A 15,338-nucleotide genomic window follows, 5' to 3' on the forward strand; every position below is an offset into this window, starting at 1 on the left:
GCTTTTAGATATTATTACAGCCGTATATAGGAAAACTATGTATAGTAAGTGACAGCATAGAAAACTTAAAACACTAATATACAGCAATGATTGAAGACTATACATAAATAATGCAATTATATTCCAGTATTAACATCAGTGTTACTGCCGTTCTACAAATTCTATATAGAAAGATGAATTTGTATGCGGTAAGTTGCAACATTGATTCATTTATGATCAAAACTAATGTTGTGTAGTGTTCTAGTTTGATAGCTAGGAAAAAAAAAAAAAAAAAAAAAAACACTATTGACCGCTTTTGAACTGAAAGGTAGTTGCAGTATGCAACTGAATATATGCTCTCATGACGTAATTGTAATGAGATTCCTGATATTTCTTCTGTATTTCTTTCTGATGTGTTCAATTTCCATGTTCGCTGTATGTTGGAATAATACCTTAGAGACTCAAGCAGTTTTTAAAATTGTTTAGAAAACAGATTGAAGTACTCTGTAGTCTTAAGGCCAGAGTGTTTGCTTTCAGTTTACGCATACTGCAACGGGTTCAAATCCTGATGTTGCTGATCATAGAATGCCTCGAATAATAGTCGTTGTTCGGATCTCATTTCAAAATAATAGATCTTGTTCCTCATAACATCGGTGTTACAAAGAGGTGCGAGGCAAGATCATAAATGCAAGGAAATGATAGGGGTAGGCGTTAGGCGCACTTGCGATGCTAAAAGCAAAGTAAACCAAATATGTAGTCACATTGTTGTACTGTTGCCCTTAATCGAAAGTTCGCGAGTTTAAGTCGTGGTCACCCCAGTGGACTGTTAGGATGAACACACTTTTCTAATTAGTCAATAGGAAAAAATAATGAAAACTTCGATTTTCTATTGGTTTAGCTGAAATCCAGACATATAATGTAAAATTTCTGCACCCATAACTACGATTACTTAAAAAATAAATAAATAAAGTAATATACAATAACCTATATTTGGACTTCCAATCGTACAAAATTCATTCAACAGCTAGTGCCAATCCACAATACTGCAATATAACATAATTGAAATACGTTAGTAAGTTAGAATAATAAACAAGAAGAATAGAAGAAACGAAAATATCCAACGGAAATTTGATATTCAAATTTCGTATATTTTGTGTGTGATAATTATTTAAAGAGAAATATGTAGCATTCAGATTTCCCACTGTATATTTAAAAATGAAATCTTTAAGTTTTACGCCCTACGGTTATGCCGGCTAGGCTAAAGGAGACGGTGATGATGAGAAATGAATGAAATGGTGGAATGAAGAAAATGGGAGGAAAAGGGAGAACCCCGAGAAAACACCCACAGACGGTTTTCTTCTACCACGAAGCTCACTTGCCGCGATCCCCACTTATTTTATAAAGGAAATTGGTTAATCCAAAATTCACATATGATAGCTAATAAAACTCCAACTAACCAAAGCAGTATATATATATATATATATACTGCTTTGGTCAGTTGGAGTTTTATTACCTATCTTGAATTTTCCGAAGCTACAATGAATAATTCCCCATAAGATGTATTTAAGATATGAGAATTAGGTTGTTCCAGAGAGCACTAGCTTAAATTAAGAGACTATTTCTAAATTTTTTTTGGTCAATATCTCTACATCTGATGGCCGTATATATCAACTAAATTAAACTGATAAACGACATTCAACGTTAAGTTTCGATCAAGTGGTGGAGGAACTAGGTTTAACCTTGAACAGCCGATTTTTCAGGGTTTAACGTCGTTGATCTTGATTAGTGTACAGTAGTAAACCAAATGTACCGTACTGAACTTAGATTTTCAATGGTGCAACGAAAATTCCTTGAACTACGTTCAAATTAAAAGGTTCAGTTGCGAACTCGTTTACATGAATTCTCATTTGAACTTCGCTGATGAACGATACGGGATACATACTTATAAATTGAAATTACTAACCTCGTATCCGAATCAAGGTTAGTAATTTCAATTGATTTTATATTTTTGGGCCAGGGGACTCTCGGGATAGCTTTTCTTCTTTCATTTTTCCCAGGATACTTTGCGGTCGGTGACGTCACGTGGGAGGTATCGCGGTATTTTTCAAAATAAGTGAAATTCTGCATAAACAATAACACTACTGTTTCAAGATGGGGAAAAGTTATCTTACTTGTGCAGTAGCTCATTCTAATAACATAGGAAGCAATACAAACGAAATAACGTTCCATCGATTCCCTAAAAATGATGAACTTCGAAGAAGATTGATTTCCCGCTGTAAGTGAAAGAACACTTTTAATGTGGATAATGCACGAATATGTTCTGCTCACTTTTCACCAGAGAATTATCAAAGTGTTTGAAAAAACTAGCTTCTAAGTTTCCTGCAAAAGTAATGTTTAAGATCTGACGCTGTTTCTTCATTATTGATACCAAACTGGCATGGGGAAAAATAAACTAGACACTAGTCAAGTTGAAAAACAGGTGTGTAACAACAATATTAATTTTACTTTTATGACATTTGTTTCTGAGGGCCTGAAGCTTAAGGAGTTTATGTACGTAAAGTGAAGCGGAAGGGGGTATCAACAAGAATATAAATGTATACCCTCATATACTCTGTAGTTTAAATGATATTCGTAAGTTTTGTTAAGTATCTGAAACATTATTCTAGCAAAGAGTTCAAAGTGCATTTGAGCAGAACATTCATAGGAACCTATTACGAACCAAACCTTACCTAACTTTACCTAATCTAACCTAATCTAATCTTGTTCAACCGAACCGTACCTGTTACGTACAAATTACATTGATTTTATTCCTTCTTGAATGCCACATCATGTGACAAAATCATTTGTTCTGATCAAAGTGCACTCTTACCATATTCTTATAATTGAAGGGCTGGCCGAAAGAGGGGGCTAAGCCACAAAAACTAAATTCCGATAAATCGAAGGGCAAAGTGTAGGACAAATAACTGCAAATTTTCCCCTGTGAAGGTGGTCCTTTTATGTATGTATACCACTCTATAGATATCTGTGCAACTTATAACCTGTAATACATACTGTAAAATGTGTTATATTGAGTAATAAACAAATATTAGTAATGTAAAGGAAATATTTTGCTGTCACGATTTCTGACATTTCAGTTAATACACACTAAATACAACGGGTTAGGTTAGATTTCTAACCTGACCTAACTTAACATAACCTAATCAAATTAGGTTAGGTTAGATTCGGTTATATTAGGTTAGGGTAGATTAGATTTCTAACATAACCTAACCGATCCTAACACAACCTAACCTAATTTGTTATTACATTTCCGGAATCTCTGAAATTTTAAATAATGTTTGCTTTATGTATTTTACTACCTGAAATGCTCTTATTGAGAGGATTGGTTTATGAAAAGTATTTGAACTCCTTCCACCCTTAGAATTTACGTTTCAATGAAAGTGCAATGACAAAAATCCATAATTCCACCCCTTCCCCACGCCCAAAGAGGATGAATTTGATTTTAAACGGCATCGGAGGGGGGGGGAGGGCACTATTCATTTCAGTGATTCTGAAAAGCATGGACTGGACACCAATTTCGGCTAAGGTAGTTAGTCCTGGCTGCATGAAAGTACCAAAAATCGTTAAAGTTGGTCGAGGAGAATTGGCAATCAAACATTGTTACAATGAATAGAAAATGCCCCCTCTTCCCTTAAAACGGAAATTTTCAAAAAACAATGGGACATGTTTTTCTTTAAGCTTAATGTGGAGTTTATATACCGAGTTTCATCTTTCTTACTTGATAGGTTCGTGAGATACTGTATTTCAGGTACAAATTTTGAACCCCTTCTACCCCTTAGGACTCGCCCTTTAATCAAAGTAATAAGGGCCAGGTCAACTCATGTACGGTACTAAAAATTATAAAAATCGATCCAAAGCTCTAGAATGAATTAGCGAGTAAACATTATATTCATTTTTATTCGTATAATTAACCATTATTGACGATATTTATATATTTATTACATTATATTGTCTCATCTGTGAGTAGAAATAACTCATTATTTGTATTTGGAAAGACAATGAATATCATAATTATGTTTTGAATCCAGTTTTACGAATAAAGCGCGAAGTGTAACAAGCAGACAAGCGAAAACAATCTTCACAGATACCTCCAGATGACGTCACGGACAGGGAGCCAATCAGAACGCTAATCGCGAACTGGGGCTACCTGTTATTTTATATACCTTGTTTTTGGGCAGTCTATTATACTTTGAGTAATTGTATATTTCAATTTCATTCTTTTTTTCGAGTTTGTTCCAGTATTTGAATTCAATTTTAGCAGAGAACAAGAATGTATTTTGTTATACCATACCTTTATATTCAAGTTTTGTATTCACTGTATAATGAACAGCCTTTTTATACTTATGAGGTAAATAAATCTGTCAAATATTTGATAGTGAGCATATGTAAACATTTCCATTCTTTTCCGTAGGTAAAAAAGAAAAATCACCCGATCACCCGGTAAGTGACCGAGTATTTGAAGATTGAAGACCTGAATAAGTGTTCTGTGTTTTTAAAAAAAAAAACAAAGAAAAAAAGAAAACAACGAAGGGGAAAAACTGATTGATGTTTGGTTGTGTAATAAATTTGTACGTTTTCTTGCACATTATAATTTCTAGGCAAGAAAAATTCAACTTCGGTTGAAAATCTAGTTTCTTGCTACATATTGTGATTTTTTATTATTATTTTAAGTTCTTTTGAGTTATGCGATAACATTAGCGGTCAGTAATGTTACGTTATTTTAAATGCCTGTCTGTACTACAGATGTAATAATAAATATCAATACCAGTAATTGAATATTTATTGATACTTTTCTGAAAAAAATAAAGAACGATTACACTCATTTCTAAGTGGTGTATTATTGATCCTTGTAATTTTTTTTTTTTTTTTTTTTTTCACTACAGCCGTGAAAAAGAGCCTGTCTTTGATGCTTATAAATTAATTGAATTAATTTTTAGGGCTTATATATTCTTGCGTATTGGATATGCCTACTTTATTAAATTAAAAAAAAAATCCTAGTCTCGGAAAGAATAAAATATCTTTAGTTTTATTATGCCAGAACGTCTTAAAGATAACTTCTTTTAAAAGAAAATATTTAATGTAAATTCCACAACTAAAAATATATGATTTTGTAAAAGACTGAAATTTTCAATCAGTGATAAAAACTACGAATGTAAATGATGGAATATCATTGTTAATTGGAATTCGATGCGTCAGTTCAATTCAAGACTCGCTGTAGAAAACAATATAAGCGCCACCTTTAAATTGTTTCACTTATTTTATTTTTTAAATATATATATATATATGCCTGATTTTTATACATAGCTTCACTTTGTTATATGCTACGTTGTATTTCTAAGTAATAACATTTTCTATTTTGTGAAGCTTGGCCACAATTTACTATCTTTTGTAACTATTGTTTTTGGTACTTCTACAGCGAGTCGTGAATTATGCTATGATTCGCATATCAGATTATTTTTTTCTCTTGGAGGTAAATGAAATCGTAACAAAATCTCCTTTGCAGTGGGTAGCTGATTCTTTTCTGTTAAAGGCTCTAGGTGCTTAATACCTAACAAATAAACAGTCCGTCTGGGGTGTAGAATGTGCAGCGATTTTGAATAACAGTTCACTGAAATTTTCACACGAATACTCTTCAGTTGATCCACTTAGGTTCAAAATAAACTCTACTCGTCTTTCGTCTCGAATGTGCAGCAACTTTGAATACATTCACTTCCACAGTAACACTTTCCAGCTGTTTCACTTAGGTTCATTATATAAATAAAACGGATGTTTATTTCAGTTAACGTTTGGATATGTAGTTTGTAAAGTCTTGCCGTACACTTGAAACAAAAAGAAAATAGTTATATTTAAAAAAAAAAAATCGTATATGATTTTAAGCTTTTGAGCATTGCGATTACCCTGCCCTTGAGTGCTGCAACACTTTCTGAAATGTAATATCAAGTGTGAGAAAATAAGATGATGCTATTGCTTAGACTTCTACATTATCTCCTACCTGGAACAATAATTATAATTTTTTATATGAAAAAAGTAATGTTCCGAGATTTTCAAAAATACACATGCTTGAGCACAGCCTTCCTCTCATTCTAAAGTGTTGAAATTTTACCTTGTGCATTACATTAGGAAGATGCCCAGGCATTTAGGTTTAAGATGAGAGTTTTTTGGACCACCGTATTAAACAGTGTTCAGTATTGTACTACAAGCTTTTAAATATATCGATAATTATCCTGTTTTCAGAAATGTAGAAGGAAAGTGATAGTAGCATGATAATAGAAACAGTTTGTCACTTGAATACGCAAAGCCAAAATGAACGGGGTTTTATTTGATCACTTATTTGTAGTTTGCATTTTTCTTTCGTACTAATTGCAACCAACTAATTGTAAATTAGAAACTAATAAATGAAAAAAATTGAAATGATTGGTGTGATCAGTATTTCTTCTCATATAACTTCCAATTACGACTCTCTACGAGGGTCACTACGAAAGTTTTGAAATGTGAAATAACTTACATACTTAAAATCAATTTAACACTTACATTTTCTCAAAGTTTCACCATTACACTATAAACACTTTTGCATCCTCGAAAACCACTTTTGGAAGCAGTGTTGCCAGTGTTTTTCAAGTGTTGAAAGTTCATTCTCGTAAGCCACTACAGCTTCTTCAGGGCTGCAAAATTCTCTTCCCACGCATGCGATCTTTGATCCTGGGGAACAAAAAAATCACACGAGGCCAAGTCAGGGCTATACGGCGGGTGAGTCATAAGTTTGACCTCCGTAGATTGTAAAAACTGAATTGTGATGTTGGCCGTGTATGCGGACGCGTTGTCATGATGAAGCTGTTGCCGGACGTCCAGCTCTCTCTCCATCTTAAAGCGATGTCCGGCCTCTTCTGAATTCACCAAACCACCGAAAAATTGTAGCACAGGAAGGAGCAAGGTCCCCAAATGCCCCCTGCAAACGGTCAAGGGTTTGTGTCTCGTTCAAACCACTTTTGAAATCGTAAAGGATCATTGTCCGAAAATGTTCCCTTTCGAGCTCCATTCTAGACAGCCGAATACTGCTCACATCAACAAACAAGTGAAGGCGATACGGCCACGCCGATAAGCGAGGCGAGTTGAAACTTTCTTCGCTCTGGATACCACTACCGAACGCAATTGTTGGAATTCAAATACTGTGCCACAACAATGCGTATCTCAAAACTTTCGTAGTGACCTTCGTAATCTTTTCAGGTAACAATGCCTTTCCTTCTTTAATTAGTCATTGGTTTAATCTTTTCATATCCTAGTTCATTCAAGAGGATATCAGGATGTGCAGTGTAAACATGCAATACACAAAACCATTTGAAGTGTTCTTTGAGCAGCTTCACAAACTTAAATTGTTCATGTTTCATCCTAAAGTTGTGGGTTCATGGTTTGGTTTATATTTCGAATGCTATTATGATATAAAGATGAACTCTTGTAGTCTTTGCATTCAAATTCTATTGTGTAGTTCAATTTCAATTTTATGTTAAACTTTATTAGATATGGCTTTTAAAATATCATTTTCTAAATGTGTACATCACAAATTTCCAAAGATACGCTATATGAGGATTCTGTAAAGAATACTGCTTACAATTCTTGAAGTGAATTGTCAAAAAAATACCAGAGCAGAAATGATTTTAGCATCGGAAAAAAAGTCCTTTGAACGATTGCTTCATTTCTGTATAGTAGTAGTCTGCGGTGAATATGTTGGGTGGGGGAAGTAAATGATAGTTTGGACAACATTCAATGCTTCCTTGGTGTTGTGGACGGAAGCATTGTCGGCTAAAAGGCAGACGTTTTTGGCGAGATGCCGCGGCGCCCAAGAGCATCACGAAGTTCTTGTAGCAAAATTATAAGTGAAAGAAACTTGGAAGCATGTCTTTTTTTTTTTTTTTATGGTGATAAACCCAACATTTGTCCGTGATTACAAATTAATAAGACTAATAAACAAGGTTTTTGCTACATGACAAAGTAGGCAGAATTAAATCAATTTTATGCGTTATTGATGAATATGGACATGGAAATGTTCATTCATCCTTTTTGCTGTAAATCACTAAAACCCGTACCATACTGGATATTTTCTTATAATTGGCTATATGTGCTACCACGATCATCGTATTGTAATGAATGTTATCTTGTTTTATTTGTTACAATTGACTCAAAAGTACTCTCAACTGACCTGTAAATAAATTCGCTAGCTTAACAAAAAGTGAGGGAAATTTATGAAAATCCTAAACATAAGTCCCTTCTTCGGAATTTCAATTCCCTGGCCCTTCAAAAATGTTGCACCCACGGATTTTATATTACTGTCTGAAAATACTCTATCACCAACACATCTGAAAAGTTTTGTAAACACAGAATGAAATAGAAGAAAATCCATTCAAGGTAAACGGGAAAGTACTTCGTGTTAAAATATGTTACAGATGGAAACACTACCTTCTGCTCGGTATACAAATATATAATATGAAAATCTAACAAAGATGAGGATGATACGTATTTTTAGGATACAAACATTGTACAAGAAATATTTTTTTCCTTCCATACATTACATGTGATTCCATAAGCCACTAAAAATGATGTCCAACAGATTTCAGGTATCAAACTAGTTAGAACCTGATATGGGGTATGTTATGTTATCGTTTTATTGTTCTAAGTACCTGAGCAATGGGGATTGGCCACGAGCATATATATTTGTGAAATTTTCGTATTTTAGTTTTTAACTTAGCCTTTGACAAGTACTTACCAGTGCGTTAGTTTCTAGTCTTGTTTTCTTTACAATGAAGATTTCGTCGCGTTTGTGTAAATTTGCCGTATATTAATTCTTCGACATCGGAGTTAACGTTTCTTGATGAACAAAGAAGAGCGGATTTCAAAATTAATTCCGACTCAAGATTATTAACTATATTCCATTACATTACATGGTGGAATCATTTTGGACAATATTAGAAAGAAACTGAATACAAGAACTGAAAGACAATTATAAAAGTAACCAAGAAAGTTCTGTCGCTTTTTGTGGAGATCTGTGTTCAATTGGTCCTCACACCGTGAGTTGAATGCGAATGGAGATAAGGTAAAGGTCAATTGTTTGTGTGGTATATCCAACATACTACCTGGTTGTGGCAGTTCAGTTACACCGTAAACGTGCATAAGAGCAGAATGAACATAGGATCTCCACAGAGCGTCATAAGACCGTGTATGCTGTACGAGTTCAAACTGGGATCAAACGTAGTTGCAGCGGGGCAAGGCTTTTGGTGAGGGTGTCGTCACTACGAGAACACTGCAGCAGTGGTTTAAGGACGGTGACGAAACACTCGAAGACGTACCACGTGCCGGGAGCCTAACATATGTACAAAATGAAGATCTTCAGGCAGCAATTAAGACGAACAGTGGCCAGACATGTGAGGAACTGGGAATAATTCAGTGTGAATGGAGAAACCATTCGGTAGCACCTCCAACTTGAGAAGCACTACGAGTTGAGTCCCATATGATTTGACTCCGGGCCAGAAGGCAACGCGAGCAGACACCTGTTTTTCTTTGCTGTCTCGTCTGAGGAAACAGCCATTTCTGGACAGGGTTTTGACATGTGATGAGAACTGGGACCTGTACGAAGCTCCACGGCTCCGTCATCATTGGTTAGCATCCCACGAACCGGTTCCAAAACAGCCGAAACCAGCACTGTACCAGAAGATCTTCCTGTGTTTGGTGGACTGCGCGGCATCGTGCATCGGGAACCAGCTGGTCAGAGCATCAATGCAACTGTGTACTGTCAGCAGTTGAGCCGTATTCAAGAAAAACTCAAAACTCTGGAGCCAGCACTTCTGAAAGGGGTCCTCCTGTTACAGGACAACGCTAAGCACCACGTAGCTAGGATGACCCGGGACACCATTCTACGCCTTGGATGGGAAACACTATTGCATCCGCCATACTTCCCGAACGTTGCACCGTCCGATTATCACCTGTTCCATTCCTTGGACAATCACCTTAGAGGAGTCAGTTCAAATCTCTAGCAGAGGTGCAAAATGCACTTGATATGTTGTTCGCTTCACGGCCCACGAAGTTCTACCACGATGGAATCCATGGCCTACCAGAACGTTGGCAGAATGTCGTCGATGCTGATGGGGACTATTTTTGATCTTCCAGGTACGTCTTAGGTGACATATTGATGTTCGCAGGTGGTGGGTGAGAAAGCGACAGAACTTTCTTAACATTAAAGTGACATTTGACCGATAGTCTTCCGAAGATAAATTCTGGTTTAGAAAAATAAAAGTGTGTTACGAACTTCTAAATAGAAATTACACATGGCCTAATCTAGCTTGGTAATTTACAGTTTAATCTCCAAAAACATATTTGTTCTCTCTACGTTTTTTGAATAGTTCATATGAAGATTAGTTCATTATCTAGTTGTTTTCGAAAGAGATTTTGCTTACCTTCATTTCATTTCGCATTATAAAGATAGATGTAACTGTGGTTCTTTGCTGTTACTGGTATGAGACTTGAATCATTACCCAGGTAAGTTCCACCATCGCAGATTGAAACTGGAACTATATGCCTGCTGCTGGAAGAATAAACCACCTGTTTTCTGAGATATAATTCTTAGTCAAGACAGTATATTTATATTTTCGCAATCTTCATTTTTCCTGTGGTAAAACTAAATTCGATTATCCAAGTTTATTAGAGCAAAAGTGTAGTTCACATACTCCTTGAAATAAGGTATTTCCATTATTTGATCTTTCGTAGGCAGACATATACGTGTATAGAAATCTCGTATTTAAATCACGACAGGCATTCTGACGTTCTTAATGCTCACGTTCTCCTCATTCTATAGAAATATAAGCCTCCAAACAAAATTTGTGATTTTATTTTATTTAATCTCTAGAAAAGTTATAATTACTTTGTTACTGACAAAAGTAGCAAATAATTTTCTTCACGATGTCAAGAATGTTTTTGCTTATGGCCAGCCCTAATGGAAGTTAGATACAATTCTATTGTAAGACGTCAAATAATACAGTAAAACTTGAAAGGAAATTTTGAAAGGTAATGAAAAACTGTTTTTTTGCTTTCCAGCACGTCTGAATAACGGACTTTCTATTAAAACCAAATACAGTCTCAAAAATTTCATCTGAATTCGGTATTTCACTAGGTGTCTGGAAATTGTCTGTATTACTGGTGTGCACAGTAAAACCTGTATACACTTCTGGATATTAACAGATGCAGCGTTGAAATTTCTGGAAGAGAAGTACGAAAAGGCATTTCGACTTTTATTATAACGTACATTGGGGAAAGGATTAAATATGAAAGTCAAAAGTTATTTGAAAATTAGAATTGTATATTAAAGAGCTTATTTTATTTTTATTTTTTTAGCCAGTATATACATACAATTATTCCAAAATAAAAATTTCAGTTACAACAGTTTTGACAGTAACTTATTTTATTCAACTTCTATCACAAATATCGACGTATTATACGTCGACTTCTTCCTTTTGAATAACAGACTTGCCCCTGAAAAAAGAAAGCAAAACAAATCATACAAAAGCTACAAACACAAAATACGAAACACTTAAGAGCAGGTGAGCAAATTATTCAAGTACTAAGACGTCTCAAATTATATATGTGAATACATCATAATAGAGTTCAGAAGTAAAAAAGTTTTCCAATTTGTTACACGAATCTTTTTAATTAGTTATTTTTAACTTACGTAGGCAGTAAAGAGCTTCTGATTGGTAGAAATTTATTTAAGAACACCTAGTCCGATTTGAATAAAATTCGCATCACAAAACGTGTTAGCAGTGACTATGCTGATTTTATCCCAGCGCAGAGGGAAATGTGATGTTAAGAGGTCGTCGGACAACACAAGTGTACTTATGTGTGAATCACAATATGTCTGTGCTTAAGAGCCAATCCAGCGAATGCAATTCATCTATACGACCGGTTACATGTCCTAACAGTTCCTAGTGTTGTCGCTTAGGGTGTGCTATTAGGATAAGTACAGTATGTTTTAGTATGTTTTCTAAACTGCCAGTAGCCTCATGGACGCCATGTTGAGGTCATTACCATAACCTTTTGATGTCCATGAATTCCATCCTTGCTGGTCTACTACTCTCGTACCTAGTGCACGAGGTTCCGAATTCGATTCCTGCTGAGATAGACTTAAACGCATTAGAGTGATTCAGATCGTATTTCCACCTTGTAGGTCTCGTTCTATGTAACCCCTATTAACAAAGACGTACTACCATGAGCAAAATAAATGACGCGTCTCTTTATTTTGAAGTTTTTTTGAAAATATCTCCGTTTTCTTTATATGTTCGAAATTTCGGAAGGTTTCCCCAGCAGGACAGGTTAATAACAAACCCGTTTTTAATATTTGTGTTAGATATTAGCTTAAAATAAAGAAATTAGAAGCAAAAAACATTAAATCGACAGAAATCTCGAGAATTACCAACTCTGCTAAAGTGGGAAATTTTCAAGAACACGAGGGAATTCTGCATTTCAACACGAAGCAGCGACATCTATGTCATTGAGAGAAATGTGGATTAAATCTACAAACTAAACTTTTAACGAATATTTCTAGTATGTCTTATTATATGCATTATCTGCAAACTCCAAATATATGAATCTATGCTAAGTATTAACATAAAGATAGAGCAAATAGTGGAAATTATCTATGGAAAAGGACGAATTGATAGGACGATCGTAATGAAATATCGTCTTTACCGGAACAGGCTCAGTTCACGTAAAAAAACAAATAGCTCAGTTAGGTAAAGCAACGAGTCCGTATGCTGAAGGTAGCGGGTTCGATCCCGTGGCAGTACCGTTATCATTTTTATCACTACACTACGGTTATTTTTTTATTTTTTTATTTGGGAAAGAATCAAATTGTCACGTATGTGTAAAACTCATGACGATACCAAAAAAAGAAAAAATGCTGTTGTCGCACTTGCATTCGCGTCCCTAATTTTGTTTGCAAACAGTTTCGTAATTATTTTCCCTGTGCTCACTGCTCACCATATGCTCGCTGGCGCATAACGAATGTTTCCCAGTAAATGTTAATTCTAATTTGGAGAATTTTATAAAGTTTCACAATATTTCTCACTAGATAGTCTTCTATCTACGTGTTTGGATATTTTGATAACAGATTTCCCTATTAAATGTTTAATTTTCCCTAGATGTTTAATTACGGAAAAGTTTTACAATGTATTTGTATTGAATTGAAATTGTTTTGAATTTACTACATAAGGTAGGTAGACCGAAGGAGGAGAACTCAAGTAATTAATATTCTACGTAAAAGCAACCTATTGTAGAATGATGATGCTTCTTACCTTCAGCACATAATCTTTACGTTAGGGAGTCAGAGAAAAATCCTGGTTTTTCCTCCTCTATGACCACCCATCTTAAACCTCTACATATCATTGTTCGTCTCACAAAATTTCGGTGCTCCAAAAACATTCAAATAATAATAATAATAATAATAATAATAATAATAATAATAATAATAATCCTGAATATGCCATCCTTACATAATGTAGGATATCTTAGTTTCCTAGTTTAAATCTTAAATATCTTAGTTTAAAATGCTTTCTTTAGTACTTATTTGAGCAACCATGTAGGAGGGGGTACGACTTTTTATTTTGCCCCTCTCATTTCAGTAGCCTTCCAACAGAAAGTAATTTTTGATAAGCAGGACAGACAAAATGAATAAGAAATATATTTACAGCATCCTCTCCTCTTTCATGATTGGAATATCACGTAATATTTTTTATTCTACGATAGATGGCCCTGTGCGGTTAGGAGTAGGTAACTAAAAAAATACCTAATATATAGCGCCCCTTGATTGTAATATTACCGCTTCTTTATTTGTACGAGGGAGCCCATACACAATCAAGGGTGACAAAAAGAATAGGAAGAGTGTCTATTGATTCCAGTGGTGGATCCAGCACGAACTCCTGGGGGAGGGGAGGGGAAGTGAAACATTCTTTTGATGATGTGAAGCTGTCACAAATTACCACTTAACTAAACTAAACAATAGTGGGGGGAACTGGAACCCAGTCAGTTTAAATTGATGTAAAAGTTTAATTTTTGGATTCATATTAAAGTTTTGGTTTCAAATGAGAATTTCAGTCCAAGTGGTCAATGATCAAATCTCGTGGGGCTCTTCAGTGTAGGCTAATACGGCCCCCTTATGAGAAAAGGCAAAATTATTAACATGTTTATAACTTTCGAATTTTTCGTCTATTTTAAAGAAATATTTTGCTTCGTATTAAAGTGTTGGTTCCAAATGACAAACTCAGTCCGAGTGGACAATGATCAAATCTCCGGGGGGTCTTCAGTATAGGGGGCTACGGCTCCCTTATGGGAAAAGGCAAAAATATGAAAATGCTTATAACTTCCGAATTTTCCGTCTATTTTAAAGAAATTATTGGCTTCGTATTAAAGTCTTGGCTTCAAATGACAATTTCAGTCCGTGTGGACAATGATCAAATCTCGGAGGGCTCTTCGGTGTAGGGGTTTCGGCTTCTTTATGGGACAAGATTCACGTAGTTGATATTGCAAAATTGTTTTGTATATATAAGTGGAAACTTGCACCATTTGGTTAATTTTACCTCTTATGTTTTGCAGATTCATATTCCAAGCAATAGTTACTTCGCAGAGCTAAAAGAAGGCACTTACTAGTTTCATTAAAATGAAATGTCTTTTATGAGAGGAGCAGACGAACGAACAGGCACCCAAACGTTGGTTGAGTCGTACGGTTGAAACTCGTTAAGCTCGCTTCAATTATTATTATTATTATTATTATTATTATTAATAATAATAATAATAATAATAATAATAAAGCATTGCAGGGACCTTTGGTGCAGGGGGTCCGTGGCTCGATTCCACTTCGTGCCAAGTGAAATTTGAGGTGGACAAATACCGTATGCATGGGTATGTGTTTTCTTGAGATTTTCCATTTTCCTCCCACTTTCTTCATTTCACCATTTCATTCATCATCATTCTCCCTTAGCGTAGGTGCATAATCGTCCAACGTTAAACTAGATATTGCAATTTCAATAATAATAATAATAATAATTAATTCAACTGAAAGGACTGTAATTTATGTGGACAGCAATTATCATAAATATGCAACCATTATAAAAACAATGCTTTGAGTAGAAAGATAATCCTTCCCAGGTGTTAACGAATGCGCACGAGATAAGACATGTCTCGAGAAAGAGACAAGACGCGCTTTGTGACATCCAAGATAATACGAGGCAAATGTTTTGGACACGAGATAGCTTGTAAAATGTCTCGTC

General features: G+C 35.1%; 2 protein-coding genes across 3 annotated transcripts in view; one reads left to right on the forward strand and one right to left on the reverse strand.

The window, feature by feature from the left end:
• The window catches only part of LOC145662430 (RNA-binding protein 1-like), a 36,797-nt gene extending 31,938 nt beyond the window's left edge, over positions 1-4,859 (forward strand). The window contains exon 5 of the mRNA XM_081727994.1: positions 4,448-4,859. Coding sequence (XP_081584120.1) covers positions 4,448-4,451 — 4 coding nt within the window. The 3' untranslated portion in view covers positions 4,452-4,859. The remainder of the gene's footprint in view (positions 1-4,447) is intronic.
• A 6,533-nt stretch (positions 4,860-11,392) lies between these two features.
• The window catches only part of rad50 (DNA repair protein rad50), a 124,885-nt gene continuing 120,939 nt past the window's right edge, over positions 11,393-15,338 (reverse strand). For both annotated transcript variants that reach the window (XM_081727996.1, XM_081727997.1), the window contains exon 29: positions 11,393-11,550. In XM_081727996.1, the coding sequence (XP_081584122.1) occupies positions 11,511-11,550 (40 nt within the window). In that variant the 3' untranslated portion in view covers positions 11,393-11,510. The remainder of the gene's footprint in view (positions 11,551-15,338) is intronic.

This window comes from Thermobia domestica, chromosome 10 (genome assembly GCF_964235325.1).
Source record: "Thermobia domestica chromosome 10, izTheDome1.hap1.1, whole genome shotgun sequence".
Taxonomy (NCBI): domain Eukaryota; kingdom Metazoa; phylum Arthropoda; class Insecta; order Zygentoma; family Lepismatidae; genus Thermobia; species Thermobia domestica.